Genomic DNA, 18,448 nt, shown 5'->3' with positions numbered 1-18,448 from the left:
GAAGGAGTGCCATTTGACTTTTTAAATGCAAAATTTGCTGGAATCATTAGCGGACGCCATGTCGCATTTGGAGAGACCCAGATGTGCCTAAACAATGGAAACCCCCCAGAAGTGACCCCATTTTGGAAACTAGGCCCCTCAAGAAATTTATCTAGACATGTGGTGAGCACCTTGAACCCACAGGTGCTTCACAGAATTTTACAATGTTGATCTGTGGAAATGAAAAAATATTTTTCACACAAAAATGTTATTTTAGTCTTACATTTTCACAAGAATAGCAGGAGGAGAAAATGGACCCAAATCTTGTGCAATTTCTACTGAGTACTCTGATACTCCACATGTGGGGGAAAACTACTTTTTAGGCACAGTGCAAAGCTCAGAAGAGATGAAGCACAATATTGGAGTTCAGATTTTGTTGGAATGGTTTGAGGGGGCCATGTTACATTGTTAGAGCCCCTGAGGTGCCAGAACAGCAGAAAAAAAACCATAAGTGACCTAATTTTACAAACTACACTCCCCAATGAATTCATCTAGGGGTGCAGTGTTTATATTGACACCACATGTGCCTCTCAGAATTTTATACCATTGGGCGGTGAAGAAAGAATAATTACATCATTACCACTAAAATGTTGTTTTAGTCCCAAGATTTAAATTTTTGAAAGAGCTAGTAGGAAAAAATAGACCTCAAATTGTTGTAAACATTTCTCCTGAGTGCGCCAATACCCCACATGTAATCGGGAAATACTTTTCAGGTACAGTGCAAAGCTCAATAGGGAAGGAGCGCCATATTATAATGCAGATTTTACTGTTATGGTTTGCGTGTGTCATGACCCACTAGGAGAGCCCCTAAGGTGCCAGAACAGCAGAACCCCCATAAGTGACCCCATTTTACAAACTAAAACACTCAATAAATTCATCTAGGGGTGCAGTGATCATATTTATACCACAGGTGTGTCACAGAATTTTATACCATTGGGCAGTGAAGAAAAAATACACTGCTCAAAAAAATAAAAGGGACACAAACAACAGAATATAACTCCAAGTAAATCAAACTTCTGTGAAATCAAACTGTCCACTTAGGAAGCAACACTGATTGACAATCAATTTCACATGCTGTTGTGCAAATGGAATAGAAAATAGATGGAAATTATCGGCAATTATCAAGACACACTCAATAAAGGAGTGGTTTTGCAGGTGGGGACCACAGACCACATTTCAGTACCAATGCTTTCTGGCTGATGTTTTGGTCACTTTTGAATGTTGGTTGTGCTTTCACACTCGTGGTAGCATGAGACGGACTCTACAACCCACAGAAGTCGCTCAGGTAGTGAAGCTCATCCAGGATGGTACATCAATGCGAGCTGTGGCAAGAAGGTTTGCTGTGTCTGTCAGCGTAGTGTCAAGAGGCTGGAGGCGCTACCAGGAGACAGGCCAGTACACCAGGAGACGTGGAGGGGGCCGTAGGAGGGCAAAAACCCAGCAGCAGGACCTCTACCTCTGCCTTTGTGCAAGGAGGAACAGGAGGAGCACTGCCAGAGTCCTGCAAAATGACCTTCAGCAGGCCACAAATGTGCATGTGTCTGCACAAACAGTTAGAAACCAACTCCATGAGGGTGGTATGAGGGCCCGACGTCCACAGATGGGGGTTGTGCTCACAGCCCAACACCAAGCAGGACACTTTGCATTTACCACAGAACACCAGGATTGGCAAAGTCGCCACTGGTGCCCTGTGCTCTTCACAGATGAAAGCAGGTTCACACTGAGCACATGTGACAGACGTGACAGAGTCTGGAGATGCCGTGGAGAGCGATCTGCTGCCTGCAACATCCTTCAACATGACCGGTTTGGCAGTGGATCAGTAATGGTGTGGGGTGGCATTTCTTTGGAGGGCCACACAGCCCTCCATGTGCTCGCCAGAGGTAGCCTGACTGCCATTAGATACCGAGATGAGATCCTCAGACCCCTTGTGAGACCATATGCTGGTGAGTTTGGCCCTGGGTTCCTCCTAATGCCAGACCTCATGTGGCTGGAGTGTGTCAGCAGTTCCTGCAAGATGAAGGTATTGAAGCTATGGACTGGCCCGCCTGTTCCCCAGACCTGAATCCGATTGAGCACATCTGGGACATCATGTCTCGCTCCATCCACCAACGTCACCTTGCACCACAGACTGTCCAGGAGTTGGCGGATGCTTTAGTCCAGGCCTGGGAGGAGATCCCACAGGAGACCATCCGCAACCTCATCAGAAGCATGCCCAGGTATTGTAGGGAGGTCATACAGGCACTTGGAGGCCACACACAATACTGAGCCTCATTTTGACTTGTTTTAAGGATATTACATCAAAGTTGGATCAGCCTGTAGTGTGTTTTTCCACTTTAATTTTGGGGGTGACTCCAAATCCAGGCCTCAGTTGGTTAATAAATTTGATGATTTTTGTGTGATTTTGTTGTCAGCACATTCAACTTTTTACAGAACAAAGTATTCAATGAGAATATTTCATTCATTCAGATCTAGGATGTGTTATTTGAGCGTTCCCTTTATTTTTTTGAGCAGTGTAATTACACTATTACCACCAAAATTTTGTTTTCGTCCCAGATTTTACATTTTGACATGGGGAAATAGGTAAAAATGGCACCAAAATCTGTCCCACAATTTCTGCTGAATGTAGAAATACCCCATATGTGTCTGTGCAGTACTGCTTAGTCATACAGCAAGAATCGAGAGGGACGGAGCGCTATTTGCCCCTGGAGCGGAGATTTTCCTAGAATGATTTGCGGACTCCATATACAGAGCGCCTAAGTGCTAGAAAAGCAGAATACCCCCCTCAAATGATGACATTTTGGACATTTTAACTACATTATTGGGAATTTTTCTACAGGTGTAGTCACTGTTTTGACTCCATAGGTGTTTTCCAGAAACAAGCAGCAGTGGATGTTACTAAGTGAAAATTGCAAACTGCCATAGTAGTACCCAGTATGTTGACATGCCCAGTATGTTATAGTGCCCAGCTGATGCTTCTGGAGACACACACCCATAAATTAGGTGGGCTCTCATCGCTACAGAAATGCAAAACATATGGATGCTAAATGTGGTTTAGGCACACTGGGGCTCAGAAGGGAGGGGGGGGGGGCATTTGGATTTAGGAGTGCAGAATTTGCTGAATTTCTTTTGGGGGGCGATGAGTCATTCACTTTTCCAGAGCCTTTGTACTACCAGTAAAGTGGAAGCCCCCCATATTTCTGTTAATAGATGATGGACCAGAGTGGGGATTTGCTTTTTTGTGGATTGATTTTAAGCTTTTGTTGGGAACATTTTACATAACATTTTGAATCACATTTATCCTGCCCTCTACACTGAGCACTTACTTGGGGTTTCCATCTAAATCTCCAAGTGACTCAATTCAGATGAAAGCCCCAAGAGATCCATTCACTAAAATGAGGCAACAGCGTTACTCTGGACTCCATCTGGCCTATGTTCAGTTTTTTTCTCTTCAGAAGTGCACAAAACTGAGCACGCCTAAAAAGACAGACACTGCCAGATCATAGGTTAGACAGAGTCCACAGTGTCTCCATCTGCCTCACTATAGGGAATCTTCCACTGGTGTTTCTGTCTGAATCACGTATTTCGTAGATTTACACGGAAACCCTGGTGTAAGCGCTTAGCGCAGAGCGCAGGATAAATCTGAGCCGAACCTTGCTGCGATCTTTGGGAGGTAGAATGAAAAATTCAACAGCAGGTGAGGAATTGGTTTTATTTATTTTTACGCCGTTTGTCATGCGGTATAAGTGATTAGATAACTTTATTCTTTGGGTCGGTGAGATTACAGCAATATTAGATTAATGTCTGTTTTTTATGTTTGCTGCTGTCACACACTAAAAAATGCTTTTTATTAGAAAAACATTTTTTTGCATCACCATATTTTGAGAGCTATAATTTTTCCACATTTCTGCCGACAGAGTCATTTGAGGGCTTGTTTTTTGCAGGATGAATTGATGTTATATTAGTACCATTTTGGAGCACATGACATTTTTTGTTCGCTTTCTATTCCAATTTTTGGGAGGCAGAATGAACAAAATCCTGCAATTCAGGAAATTCTGCATTTGGCAAAATTGATAAGGCAGCTTTACTCTTTTGGTCAGTATGATTACAGCAATACCACATTAATATTTTTTTTACAATACAGACCAAAAGTTTGGACACACCTTCTCATTTAAAGATTTTTCTGTATTTTTATGACTATGAAAATTGTACATTCACACTGAAGGCATCAAAACTATGAATTAACACATGTGGAATTATATACTTAACAAAAAAGTGTGAAACAATTGAAAATATGTCTTATATTCTAGGTTCTTCAAAGTACTCACCTTTTGCTTTGATGAGTGCTTTGCACACTCTTGGCATTCTCTTGATGAGCTTCAAGAGGTAGTCACCGGAAATGGTTTTCACTTCACAGGTGTGCCCTGTCAGGTTTAATAAGCGGGATTTCTTGCCTTATAAATGGGGTTGGGACCATCAGTTGTGTTGTGTAGAAGTCTGGTGGATACACAACTGATAGTCCTACTGAATAGACTGTTAGAATTTGTATTATGGCAAGAAAAAAGCAGCTAAGTAAAGAAAAACGAGTGGCCATCAGTACTTTAAGAAATGAAGGTTAGTCAGTGTGAAAAATTGGGAAAACTTTGAAAATGTCCCCAAGTGCAGTTGCAAAAACCACCAAGCGCTACAAAGAAACTGGCTTACATGAGGACCACCCCAGGAAAGGAACACCAAGAGTCACCTCTGCTTCTGAGGATAAGTTTATCCGAGTCACTAGCCTCAGAAATCACAGGTTAACAGCAGCTCAGATTAGAGACCAGGTCAATGCCACACAGAGTTCTAGCAGCAGACACATCTCTTCAACACCTGTTAAGAGGAGACTTTGTGCAGCAGGCCTTCATGGTAAAATAGCTGCTAGGAAACCACTGCTAATGACAGACAACAAGCAGAAGAGACTTGTTTGGGCTAAAGAACACAAGGAATGGACATTAGACCAGTGGAAATCTGTGCTTTGGTCTGATAAGTCCAAATTTGAGATCTTTGGTTCCAACCACCGTGTCTTTGTGCGACGCAGAAAAGGTGAACGGATGGACTCTACATGCCTGGTTCCAACCGTGAAGCATGGAGGAGGAGGTCTGATGGTGTGGGGGTGCTTTGCTGGTGACACTGTTGGGGATTTATTCAAAATTGAAGGCATACTGAACCAACATGGCTACTACAGCATCTTGCAGCGGCATGCTATTCCATCCGGTTTGCGTTTAGTTGGACCATCATTTATTTTTTCAACAGGACAATGACCCCAAACACATCTCCTGGCTGTGCAAGGGCTATTTGACCAAGAAGGAAAGTGATGGGGTGCTACGCCAGATGACCTGGCCTCCACAGTCACCAGACCTGAACCCAATCGAGATGGTTTGGGGTGAGCTGGACCGCAGAGTGAAGGCAAAAGGCAAAAGGGCCAACAAGTGCTAAGCATCTCTGGGAACTCCTTCAAGATTGTTGGAAGACCATTTCCGTTGACTACCTCTTGAAGCTCATCAAGAGAATGCCAAGAGTGTGCAAAGCAGTCATCAAAATAAAAGGTGGCTACTTTGAAGAACCTAGAATATAAGACATATTTTCAGTTGTTTCACACTTTTTTGTTAAGTATATAATTCCACATGTGTTAATTCATAGTTTTGATGCATTCAGTGTGAATGTACAATTTTCATAGTCATGAAAATACAGAAAAATCTTTAAATGAGAAGGTGTGTCCAAACTTTTGGTCTGTACTGTATCTTTTGGTGCTTTTATACAATAAAAACTATTTTATAGAAAAAATAATTACTTTTGCATCGCTTTATTCTGAGAGCTATAATATTTTTTATTTTTCCACTGATAGAGCTGTATGGGTGCTTGTTTTTTGGGGTACAAGGTGACGTTTTCAGAGGTACCATTTTTATTTAGATTCGTCTTTTTGATCGCGTTTTGTTCAGCGGTATAATAAAAAAGCATAGTTTTTTTTGTTGTTTTTTAAAAATGTTCACTTAAGGGGTTAATCAGTGTGACAGTTTTATGGGGCAGGTTTTTTCCTGATGAGGAGATACCAAATGTGTACTTTTTTTTACAAATTTATAGGTACAATATATTTTAATTTTTTATATTATTTTATGATTTTGCTATAAAAATATTTTTACAATTATTTTTTTATTTTTTTTGCCTTTTACTTAGTCCAACTATGGGCCTTTCATTTTTAGGCTATGTGCCCACGTAGCGTTTTGATGCGGAAATTCCGCAGCGGAAACTCTTGTAAAACGCTTGTTAATCCGCACCGCATGTTCCCCAATGTGAATCCGCAAGTTCTATGCCCATGATGCTGATTTTTCCGCAGCGTTCTTGATGCGCACAAAAATCCGCAGCATGTTAATTAGTTTTGCGTTTCCGCATGCTGAATTGCCGATTCTATACATTAAAAAACGCAAGACAATTCTGCAAGTAGAAAACGCGTGAAAAACGCGTGATAAACGCTTGCAAAATTCCACATGCGTTTTTCCGGGAGAGGACATGTGGAAATGAAGCATAAATTTATTTTCTGCTTCATTTCCGCAATGTGGGCACATAGCCTTACAGCTCTTATTGCAGTTTTACATTTTTAAAGCTAACTTGTGTCAGGGCTGCACTGTGCGTGATCTAACTAACTTGCTAGAGCCTCGTGACCCAGATGTCTTCATGACGACATCAGGTCACCATGATGTTGCGTGGGCATCGATTGGAGGGTAGGAGGAGCCCCACTGCCTGCCTTCTAAATGCTGCAATTGATATTGATTGCAGCAACTAGGAGGATAAACTGCCGGGAATGATACAGGCACCACTCCTGGCAGTGGGAGCCCGGTGTCAGCTGTGATATCAGCTGAACACCTGGCGGTGATTCTGCGCCCACTGCTCCTGTACGCGCAAAATCACATGACGTACCTAGTACATCATAGGTCGGGAAGCCCTTCCCAACTATGACGTACTGGGTACGTCCAATGTCATGAAGGGGTTAAAATGTACTTTTTTCAAGCGACAACCCCTTTAAGGTGATCCTCAAAGGAATATTTAACTTGTATGTACAGTCATAGCCAAAAGTTTGAAGACTGTGAAGACTAATATTTGTGTCAAAGTTTGCTGTTTCAGACTTTTTAGAAATACATTTATAAGCATTTCAGTAGTTTATACACGTTTATTGACAAATACATCTCAAGTTTCAGTAAAGACTCAATATCTAGAGTGTTGACCCTTATTTTTTATGACTTCTGCAATTCGCCCTGGCATGCTGGATAACAGCTTCTGGGCCAAATTCTGACTGATGACAACAACCCATTTTCACCTAATGGAGTTTATCAAAAATTCTGTATTTGTGTTTGTCCACTCGCTTTTAGAGGTTTGACCAACTGTTATCAATAGGATTGAGATCTGGGGAGTTTCCTTACCATTAGTGATGAGTGAGCATACTCTCAAGTACTCGGTACTCGCCCGAACATCTCAGTACTCGAGATGCTCGGAGCTCGCCTAGTACTTCCGAGATGCTCGGGTCTCCTACCTGCAATCAACATGCAGGGATTGTCTGCCACACACTGTAATGCCGCAGCCATGTTGGTTGTGGCATTACAGTGATTGGCTGGCCGCACAGTGTCATCAGGTCTATATCAGACCCGGTGCAGCCATGCTCGTCACAGTCTACTCCACAATCAGGCAGTGTAGGGAGAGGTGCTGCTGAGCTAGGGAGAAATTTGGTTGTTTATTAGTTAGTGTAGGTATTCCACAAGATTCTCTACATATCCATCTAAACTAAAAGTCCTTCTGAGGACTAATCCAACTGCAGAGATATCAGTGCTAGGCAGACAGGCAGGGTATATAGCAGACTGCAGTGCATATAGCAAGAGGGTCCATTCCAGTTCTGTCTGCTGTTGGTGCTTTTACAGATATTTGTAGAAATAGCCCCAGGTATCAGGAGCCAGAAAATAATTTTTCTTTGATCTTAATCCTGATTATTTGCTTAAAAAGCAATCCAGAGAACACCGCTTTTTTGTGCCATTTGCTTGTTGGCACTGCAGAATACAGCCAGGTCCTTTCCATATTACAGCGCTAAAAATCCAGCTATTTAAAACTGTGGTTTGTCCGTCACATGGATCACATATAATTGCGCTGAAAATTCTACAATTTCTGGCCTCCATTGAAATTTTGTTGCAGTGTGTCAGCAAAGTTATTGACACGAGACTGTTGATAAAAATAGTTATCTACAGGCTAGCTTTTTAAAATTGTGGTTTGTCCATCACAAGGATCACATATAATTGCGCTGAAAATTCTGCCATTTCTGGCCTCCATGGAAATTTTGTTGCAGTGTGTCAGCAAAGTTATTGACACCAGTTTGCTGTTAAAATAGTTACATGCATATTCCTTACCCTGATCCTCCTTCCTCCCACCATGCCGAGTGCCCAGAGACAGCTGATACCACACTTGGACACTCGGAAGAGGCGTTCACTTTTCCATTTATAGATTCGGGCCTCTCGCCTGGTCAACTTGAAGCGGGGCAAGAGGAGATCGCATGATCCCAAATATTTGAGCAGACACGGTTATACAAAGGTGATGGTGGGAAAGTGTCACAAGAGATGGATGATGATGAGACACAATTGCCAGAAAGTCAGGAGGAGGACCAGGGTGGAGAAGTGGAAGATGAGGCGGTGGATGATATAGTAACTGATTCAACCTGGCAGGAGGACATGCAGAGCGAGGACAGCAGCACACAAGGGGAGGGAGGTAGAGCACCCCAACAGGCAGGAAGAAGCAGTGTGGTGGCCACAGACAGAAGGCGGGCAACTGTTCCCCGTAACACCAACACGAAGGAAGTTACAAGTCAACTGTTAGGTCTTCCGAAGTCTGGTTGTTTTTTAAAGACTCTGCCGATAACCCCAAAAAGGCCATTTGTACCACCTACAAGGCCAGCATCAACAGGAGTAGCAAAACTACCAGCCTGACCACCAAGAGCATGATCAGGCACATGGCAGCAAAGCACCCGACTTTGTCGACCGAACCCCAGGGTCCAGGAGCAGTGTCTGCAGGTGACACCACTGCTTCTGCTGTTGTGCGTGCAAGCCAATCCTCTGTCCATAGTGCATGTGAAGATGCCTCCTGGCCTGCACCTGTCGTTGCACACTCTCAACTAGCACCATCAGCAAGCACGTCCTTGTCCCAGCGCAGTGTTCAGTGGTACATACCCCAGTCCTTGGAAAGCAAGCGCAAATACGCAGCCAACGCCCCACAGGCCACACTACTAAATTCCCACATTTCGCATCTGCTTGCGCTTGAAATGTTGCCTTTGAGGCTCGTGGAGACGGAAACTTTCCGCAACCTGATGGCGGCAGCCGTCCCTCAGGACTCGGTCCCCAGCCGCCACTATTTCACCTGGTGTGCCATCCCACCATTACACAAGCACGTGTCCTACAACATTTGCCGTGCCCTCAACAATGCAGTTAATGGGAAAGTCCACCTAAGCAGGGACACGTGGACAAGTGCTTGTAGGCAGGGACGGTACATCTCGCTGACAGCACACTGGGTTAACATAGTGGAAGCCGGGACCCAGTTGGACCTTGGGACAGAACTCATCCTCCTGACGCCGAGTATTGCGGGCCTTAGGTCAATCAGGGTTGCCCCCACAGTTTACAGCTCCTGCACCTCATCCTCCTCAGCCTCTTCCTCCTCTTCAGCCTCCATCTCCAAAATGACCACATCAGTCACAAGGTGGAAGCACTGCAGCACTGCCTCAGCCAAGCGGCAACAGGCTGTGCTGAAGCTAATATGCTTAGGTGACAAACCGCACACTGCTGATGAGTTGTGGACAGCTCTGAAAGAGCAGGCAGATCTGCGGCTGACACCACTGAATCTACAGCCAGGCATGGTCTTGTGTGACAATGGCCAGAACCTGGTTGCGGCTCTGAGGCGAGGCGAGCTCGCACATGTTCCATGCCTGGCTCATGTGCTTAACCTCATGGTTCAGCGGTTTCTCAAAACCTACCTGCAGCTGCCAGATCTGCTTGTCAAAGTACGCTACCTGTGTGCCCATTTTAGAAAGTCAGCTACAGCTTACACCACCCTTGCCATGCTTCAGCAGCGTTTGCAGCTTCCGGCGCACCGACTGGTGTGTAATGTCCCCAATGCATTGGAACTCTACACTGAAGATGTTGGGAAGGATTTTTGAGCAGAAGAGGGCAGTTGTTGACTACCAGCATCAACAAGGCCGTCGGTATTCAATTCAGACTCCACACATAAGATCTCAGGAGTGGACATGGATGTCAGACATCTGTACCATCCTCCAAAACTTTGAGGACTCCACCAAGATGGTGAGCGGCGATGACGCTTCTGGCTTCTGAAACGCTCTCGGCTCACAATCAAAGAGGGTGCATTGCAGGCAGAGCACGATGAAATGGAGCAAGAAACCATGCAGGATGATTATACACAGCCCAGCCTCATCTCATCTCAATGTGGATTGGGTGACAATGAGGAAGAGGAAGAGGAGGAGGAAGAACAGGAGGTAGTTTCATGTGCTATAGATGGTACTATCTGCACAACTGTCATACCATCTGTTGAGTGCAGATGGCCTGAGGGCAGGGAGGAGGAGGAGGAGGAAAGCATGGTCAGTCATCCTCTTGGTGAGAACACGGAAGCATTGCACGCATGGCACGCATGGCTGAGTTTATGTTACATTGCCTTTCCCGTGACCCTTGCGTTCTCAAAATTTTGGGTGACAGTCATTACTGGTTGTGACATTTCTAGACCCACGCTACAAGGAGAACTTTATATCTCTCATTCATGAGACAGGTCTACAAAAATGGGGCAGTACCAGAAGGCCCTTGTTGCAGAACTATTAAAAAAATTCCCATCTGAAAATGCTGGCGGCAGAGGGCACAGTTCGTTGGACAACCAAGGAGTACAGGCGAGAGAGACACAACTCCAATCCAGCAGAGGCAGGGGAACATTGTCAAAGTTCTGGGAGAGTTTTCTCAGCCCATCTTATCGCACAGGCCCTGAGGCGAGGGGTACTCCAACTAGGAGTGAAAAGTTTGGGAGGGATGCTGAGGGAGTACCTTGCCGACCGTACCAACATCCTCCGTGATTCCTCTGTGCCTTATAATTATTTGGTATCCAAGCTGGACACGTGGAATGAACTGGCTCTCTACTCCTTGGAGTTCCTGTTCTGCCCTGCCACTAGCATTTTATCAGAGCGGGTTTTTAGTGCCGCTGTTGGAATTATAACTGATAAGCACATCCGCCTGTCAATTGAAAATGCTGACAGGCTGACTCTTGTAAAAATGAACAAGGTCTGGATTGGCCAGACTTCGCAACACCACTGAATGATAGCAGCGTAACATAAACTCAAATCCAGTATCTTTTTTTGGGAGATGTATTCCCATGCACCTCTTCACACCCACACATGGGTATACGCTTCCTGATGATTTTGGCTATTTGCTCTTGTCCTCCTCCTTCTCCTCATCCTCATCCTCCACCATCATATCACCAGGGTGACCATGGTACGTGATGCAACACCCACATAATTTTTTGAAAGGGTGTTTCTGATGCCTGTAAAAAAAAATTTTTATACAGTATGTTCATGTATACCCCCAAGGGGTAAATGTTTGTCAGCCCATACACTGTGCATGGGCAATACAAGTATAGGAGACCCGTTCCTTTCTAATGGGAACATTTTTTTAAGAGGCCCTCCTCCACGACTTTTCCAAGGGGCATTGGAGTGCCTCCCAATTTTTGGGAGCCCTTGCATTCACTGCATAGACCAACACTATGGGAGACCCACTTCCTAATAATGGGAACATTTTTTCATGAGGCCCTCTAATTCTTTTCCAAGGGGCATTGGAGTGCCTCCCAATTTTTGGCAGCCCTTGCATTCACTGTATAGGCCAACACTATAGGAGACCCACTTCCTAATAATGGGAACATTGCTTTCAGGAAGCCCTCTGACCTCCATGTCTCATCCAAGGGCCATTGGAGTGCCTTCAAATTTTTGGCTACCCTTGCATTCATTGCATAGGCAAACACAATGGGAACACTTCCTAATAATGGGAACATTTTTTCATGAGGCCCTCTACGTCTCTTCCAAGGGGCATTGGAGTGCCTCCCAATTTTTGGAAGCCCTTGCATTCACTGCATAGATTAACACTATGGGAGACCCACTTCCTAATAATGGGAACATTTTTTTTCAGGAGGCCCTCTTCTACATCTCTTCCAAGGGGCATTGGAGTGCCTCCAAATTTTTGGCAACCCTTGCATTCACTGCATACACAAACACAATGGGAGACCTACTTCCCAATAATGGGAACATTGTGCAAATGGTTATCGGCAGAGTCTTTAAAAATTAACCAGACTCGGGAAGACCTAACAGTTGTACTGGCAACTTCCTTCGTGTTGGTGTTACGGGGAACGGTTGCCTGCCTTCTGTCTGCGGCCACCACACTGCTTCTTCCTGCCTATTGGGGTGCTCTGCCTCCCTCCCCTTGTGTGCTGCTGTCCTCGCTCTGCATGTCCTCCTGCCAGGTTGGGTCATTTACTATATCATTCACCACCTCGTCTTCCACTTCCGCACCCTGGTCCTCCTCCTGACTTTCTGGCAATTGTGTCTCATCATTGTCTACCTCTTGTGACACTTTCTCACTGTCGCCTTCATGTGACCGTGTCTGCTCAAATATTTGGGCATTGCTACATGCGATCTCCTCTTGCCCCGCTGCAAGTGGACCGGGCCAGAGGCCCGAATATATAAATGGAAAAGTGAACAGCTCCTCAGAGTGTTTAAGTGTGGGATCAGTTGTCTCCGAGCACTCGGCATGGTGGGAGGAAGGAGGTTCAGGGTGAGGAATATGCGGTACAGACTCACGGCTGACCACTGACCACACTTGACCGTGTGGAAGGTGACCGGAAGCATTATCTGCTTTCCAACCAACAACCTTTTGACACTACTCTGGGTTCAATAGTGGTGTGCTGCTGTCCCCTAGGAATTGGGACAAGAAGGTCGGGCACGAAGTTGTGGGTGTCTGTTGTGGTACAATTTCAGCTTGCCCACGGCCTTGTCCTCGGCCTTTGCATGCACCATCACATCACGTCCAGTTCCCCGTCCCTTGCCACGTGCCTTGCCCATTTTAAATGGAGGGCAATATCTTCCACGCTCACTGCAAATGACTGGATTTGGAGCAAACTTATATGTGATCGGTGTGACACCGTTTTAAATACCTGGCCTGTAGGTAACTATTTTCAACAGCAAACCGGTGTCAAAAACTTCACTGACACAGTGAAAAAAAATTTGAATGGAGGCCAGAAATGGCAGTATTTTCTGAAAACGTATATGTGATCTGTGTGACCGAGAAAACACAGTTTTAAATACCTGGCCTGTAGGTAACTATTTTGAACAGCAAACTGGTGTCAATTGCTTCACTGACACACTGAAACAAATTTTTAATGGATGCCAGAAATGGCAGTATTTTCTGAAAATGTATATGTGATCCGTGTGATGGAGAAAACACAGTTTTAAATAGCTGGATTTTTAGCGCTGTAATATGGAAAAGACCTGGCTGTATTCTGCAGTGCCAACAAGCAAATGGCGCAGAAAAACGGTGTTCTCTGGATTGCTTTTTAAGCAAATAATGAGGATTAAGATCCAAAAAAATGTATTCCTGGCCCCTGAGACCTGGGCCTTTGTCTAGAATTATCTAACAGCAGCAGAAGGCAGAACTGGAATGGAGTCTCTTGTGCTATATGCACTGCAGTCTGCTATATACACTGCCTGCCTATATACACTGCCTGCCTGATATCTCTGCAGATGGATTAGTTAGTCCTCAGAAGGACTGTTTGTTAAGATAGATATGTGTAATGTATGGTTATTCTCCCTGCACTACCTAATACACAAGCAAATCTCTCCCTAGCTCAGCAGCACCTCTCCCTACTCTGTCTGATTGCGGAGTAGACTGTGACGAGCATGGCGGCGCCAGGTCTGATATAGACCTGATGACACTGTGCGGCCAGCTAATCACTGTAATGCCACAATCACCATGGCTGCGGCATTACAATGAGTGGCAGGCAATCCCTGCATGTTGATTGGCGCTTTAAAAAGTGCCAGACATGCAGGGAGGAGACCCGAGCATCCGCCCGAGCATCTCGCAAGTACTCAGTGAGGTCCGAGCATCTCGAGTACTGAGATGCTTGGGCGAGTACCGAGTACTTGCGAGTATGCTCGCTCATCACTAGTACTCGCCCATCACTACTTACCATGTATCCAAAATTTCAATATTTTGTTCACCAATCCAATTTCTGCTCTGTCTGTAAAGTTATTTTCCAGTCAGGAAGGCCTTTTTATGGTGCTGCCCACATAGTTTTCAGACCAATCTCCACTTATCATTACATCCAAAAGAAAAGCAGGTGTAATTACTAAAGAAAATGGATCTCAATTCCAGCTCCAGTCTTTATCTGGAGACTATGTAGACAATGCCATGAGTGGCCTTTATGAGGAAATGTAACACCAGTCCTACTCCTGGGATTATGGTGTAGATTGGAATGATGTACCAAGAAGAAGTGGTATAGCCAATTCTCCAAAGTGTCCTAAAAGCTGTTTTTTTAACATAACACCAGTACCTCATACTACTTTGAGCAACTTGCGTAGCGTAAACAAATGACCATGGCCTGCAGCATTTCTGTACTTGTTTCCCAAGTAGCACATCAGGGACGTCATCGGTCAGCAATTGGAAAGGGAGCTGCCAGCAGCATATCTTGATGTATTTGCATGCCTAAGTGCATTCAGCATGGCAGTTCACCATTAACAATCACATTTATAGAATACTAAGGCATGTATGTGTGTGTATTTCTGCGAATAAATCGAGATGGTTGTAAAATGTTTTTTCTATTTTGACTTTCATGTCATTAACATGTTTATCGATCCTGTGATTTCCATAATGCCGTTTTTCCTTCTTGGTGTTGCATTTCCAATGTTGAGATGTTGATGAGTGTATGTATGTATGTGTATGTATATATATATATATATATATATATATATATATATATATATACATACATACATACATATATATATATATATATATATATATATATACATACATATATACATACATATATATATATATATATATATATATATATATATATATATATATATATATATATACACAGTACAGACCAAAAGTTTGGACTCACCTTCTCATTTAAAGATTTTTCTGTATTTTCATGACTATGAAAATTGTACATTCACACTGAAGGCATCAAAACTATGAATTAACACATGTGGAATTATATACTTAACAAAAAAGTGTGAAACAACTGAAAATATGTCTTATATTCTAGGTTCTTCAAAGTAGCCACCTTTTGCTTTGATGACTGCTTTGCACACTCTTGGCATTCTCTTGATGAGCTTCAACAGGTAGTCACCGGAAAAGGTTTTCACTTCACAGGTGTGCCCTGTCAGGTTTAATAAGTGGGATTTCTTGCCTTATAAATGGGGTTGGGACCATCAGTTCTGTTGTGCAGAAGTCTGGTAGATACACAGCTGATAGTCCTACTGAATAGACTGTTAGCTGCTTTTTTCTTGCCATAATACAAATTCTAAGTAAAGAAAAACGAGTGGCCATAATTACTTTAAGAAATGAAGGTCAGTCAATGTGAAAAATTGGGAAAACTTTGAAAGTGTCCCCAAGTGCAGTTGCAGAAACCATCAAGTGCTACAAATAAACTGGCTCACATGAGGACGGCCCCAGGAAAGGAAGACCAAGAGTCACCTCTGCTTCTGAGGATAAGTTTATCTGAGTCACCAGCCTCAGAAATCGCAGGTTAACAGCAGCTCAGATTAGAGACCAGGTCAATTCCACACAGAGTTCTAGCAGCAGACACATCTCTGATAAGAGGAGACTTTGTGCAACAGGCCTTCATGGTAAAATAGCTGCTAGGAATCCACTGATAAGGACAGGCAACAAGCAGAAGAGACTTGTTTGGGCTAAAGAACACAAGGAATGGACATTAGACCAGTGGAAATCTGTGCTTTGGTCTGATGAGTCCAAATTTGAGATCTTTGGTTCCAACCTTTGAGTCTTTGTGCGACGCAGAAAAGGTGAACAGATGGACTCTACATGCCTGGTTCCCACCGTGAAGCATGGAGGAGGAGTTGTGATAGTGTGGGGGTGCTTTGCTGGTGACACTGTTGGGGATTTATTCAAAATTGAAGGCATACTGAACCAGCATGGCTACCACAGCATCATGCAGCGGCATGCCATTCCATCCGGTTTGCGTTTAGTTGGACCATCATTTATTTTTCAACAGGACAATGACCCCGAACACACCTCCAGGCTGTGTAAGGGCTATTTGACCAAGAAGGAGAGTGATGGGGTGCTACACCAGATGACCTGGCCTCCACAGTCACCAGACCTGAACCCAATCGAGATGGTTTGGGGTGAGCTGGACCGCAGAGTGAAGGCAAAAGGGCCAACAAGTGCTAAGCATCTCTGGGAACTCCTTCAAGATTGTTGGAAAACCATTTCCGGTGACTACCTCTTGAAGCTCATCAACAGAATGCCAAGAGTGTGCAAAGCAGTCATCAAAGTAAAAGGTGGCTACTTTGAAGAACCTAGAATATAAGACATATTTTCAGTTGTTTCACACTTTTTTGTTAAGTATATAATTCCACATGTGTTAATTCATAGTTTTGATGCCTTCAGTGTGAATGTACAGTTTTCATAGTCATGAAAATACAGAAAAATCTTTAAATGAGGTGTGTCCAAACTTTTGGTCTGTACTGTATATATAAATATATAGATAGATAGATAGATAGATAGATACCTGTAAAACATGTTTTTCACAGACTTTCATTTCTTTTTTGCAGTGTCTCTTTGATAAAAAAGGCATCAAAACGAATGCACATTGATGGGCTGAGTTCACTCAACTATTCAATAATCAGTATATCTAAACATCGACTATACACCAAGGTGACAGCTGACATTGGCCTACCAGAGCAATTCATTAATTAGAAAACAAGACCTATGGAGAATATTTACCTAATATGTATTTTACATTATCTGTTATTTGAGGCATGTGGGAAGCGAGAAAATAAAATAAATTAAGACTAGATTGATAGAGGCAATTAGGTCTCTAAAACAAAAGGGCAAAAATATAAAGATGGAATATTTTTAAAATAACTTAATGTGTTCAATGCAGATTTTGTAAAGGTCACTTGCAAACCTAAATCTTCTAAATACATCTTTTGTAACAGTAGTGAAAATGCACATCCCATAAAACAGATGAATTGACCACTGATCACTTGGAATACAAGAATTGAAGGGATAATGTGTTTTCTTGGAGAAATTGAATGTATTTAACCTTTCAGTGGATACAGCTTCAGAACTGAATTGATATATCAAAGATTGCCAGGGTCAAACTGTGGGTTTGACCTAATGAATTGGTTATCCTCAAAAATCTGCTGTTTCTCCATGATAATGTCCATTTCTTGAAGGATTTGAAGAATGAAGGTGCATTATGCAAATGTAATTTTCCATTCCAATGTTCCATTTCACTTCATTTCATAGCTCAAGTGGAAAATAAATGTGATATGTTGATTTGTTTGGGTTCAAGACTTTAGATTAACCATACCTTGTGTTGCAATGTTGATATTGTTTCAGTGAAGCTATTGTTTTGCGTTCTCAAATTTTTGCCATTTACTGCAAATCCTTGATCACAAACATAATCACTTGGATATCTTCAGTAGTGTTGAGCCACCCCCGTAGTGTTCGGGTTCGGTTCGGTTCGTCGAACACCGGGATGTTCGAGGAACTGTTCGTCGAACTGTTCGTCGAACACCTTAGAACACCGTCGAACACCGTTAAAACCAATGGCAGGCAAACAAAAACACATAGGAACACATAGAAAACACCTTCAAAGGTGTCCAAAAGCTGACAAACTGCTCAGAAGATGCTTTCTTTAAAAAAGCCGGCCGGCAATTCAGCAGCGGCATACACCGGTACCCGACAAATTAGACATGAAGGAATAGAGCATCACACATAGATTAGATAGATAGAAACATGTCAGTCACATATATATGAAGTACAGTGACAGTGTTGCTTACTGTACTTGTCATTTAGTGTAAAGGATTTATTAAAAAATATAACAGTGTTTTCGTGCACCGTCTCTTTAAAAAAGCCGGCCGGCAATTCAGCAGCGGTACCCGACAATTTATAACAGACAGAATAGAGCTTCACACATAGATTAGATAGATAGAAACATGTCAGACACATATATATGAAGTACTGTGACAGTGTTGCTTACTGTACTTGTCATTTACTGCAAAGAATTTATTTAAAAAAATAATAGTGTTTTCATGCACCGTCTCTTTAAAAAAGCC

At 43.3% G+C, this 18,448-nt stretch overlaps 1 protein-coding gene across 3 annotated transcripts in view; it reads left to right on the top strand.

The window, feature by feature from the left end:
* The window catches only part of LOC141170712 (beta-1,4-galactosyltransferase 1-like), a 551,684-nt gene extending 533,650 nt beyond the window's left edge, over positions 1–18,034 (top strand). Inside the window, exon 7 of one of the 3 annotated variants that reach the window (XM_073655180.1) lies at positions 16,937–18,034. In XM_073655180.1, coding sequence (XP_073511281.1) covers positions 16,937–17,081 — 145 coding nt within the window. In that variant the 3' untranslated portion in view covers positions 17,082–18,034. The remainder of the gene's footprint in view (positions 1–16,936) is intronic. The other 2 variants (XM_073655178.1, XM_073655179.1) reach the window with 2 other exon arrangements.
* Positions 18,035–18,448: the final 414 nt, after the last annotated feature.

This window comes from Phyllobates terribilis, unplaced genomic scaffold (genome assembly GCF_046119375.1).
Source record: "Phyllobates terribilis strain yellow unplaced genomic scaffold, ASM4611937v1 Scaffold_1__5_contigs__length_1240528914, whole genome shotgun sequence".
NCBI classification, from domain to species: Eukaryota; Metazoa; Chordata; class Amphibia; order Anura; family Dendrobatidae; genus Phyllobates; species Phyllobates terribilis.
The sequence above is the reverse complement of the archived record's forward strand: the minus strand, read 5'-3'. Positions and strand labels throughout refer to the sequence as shown.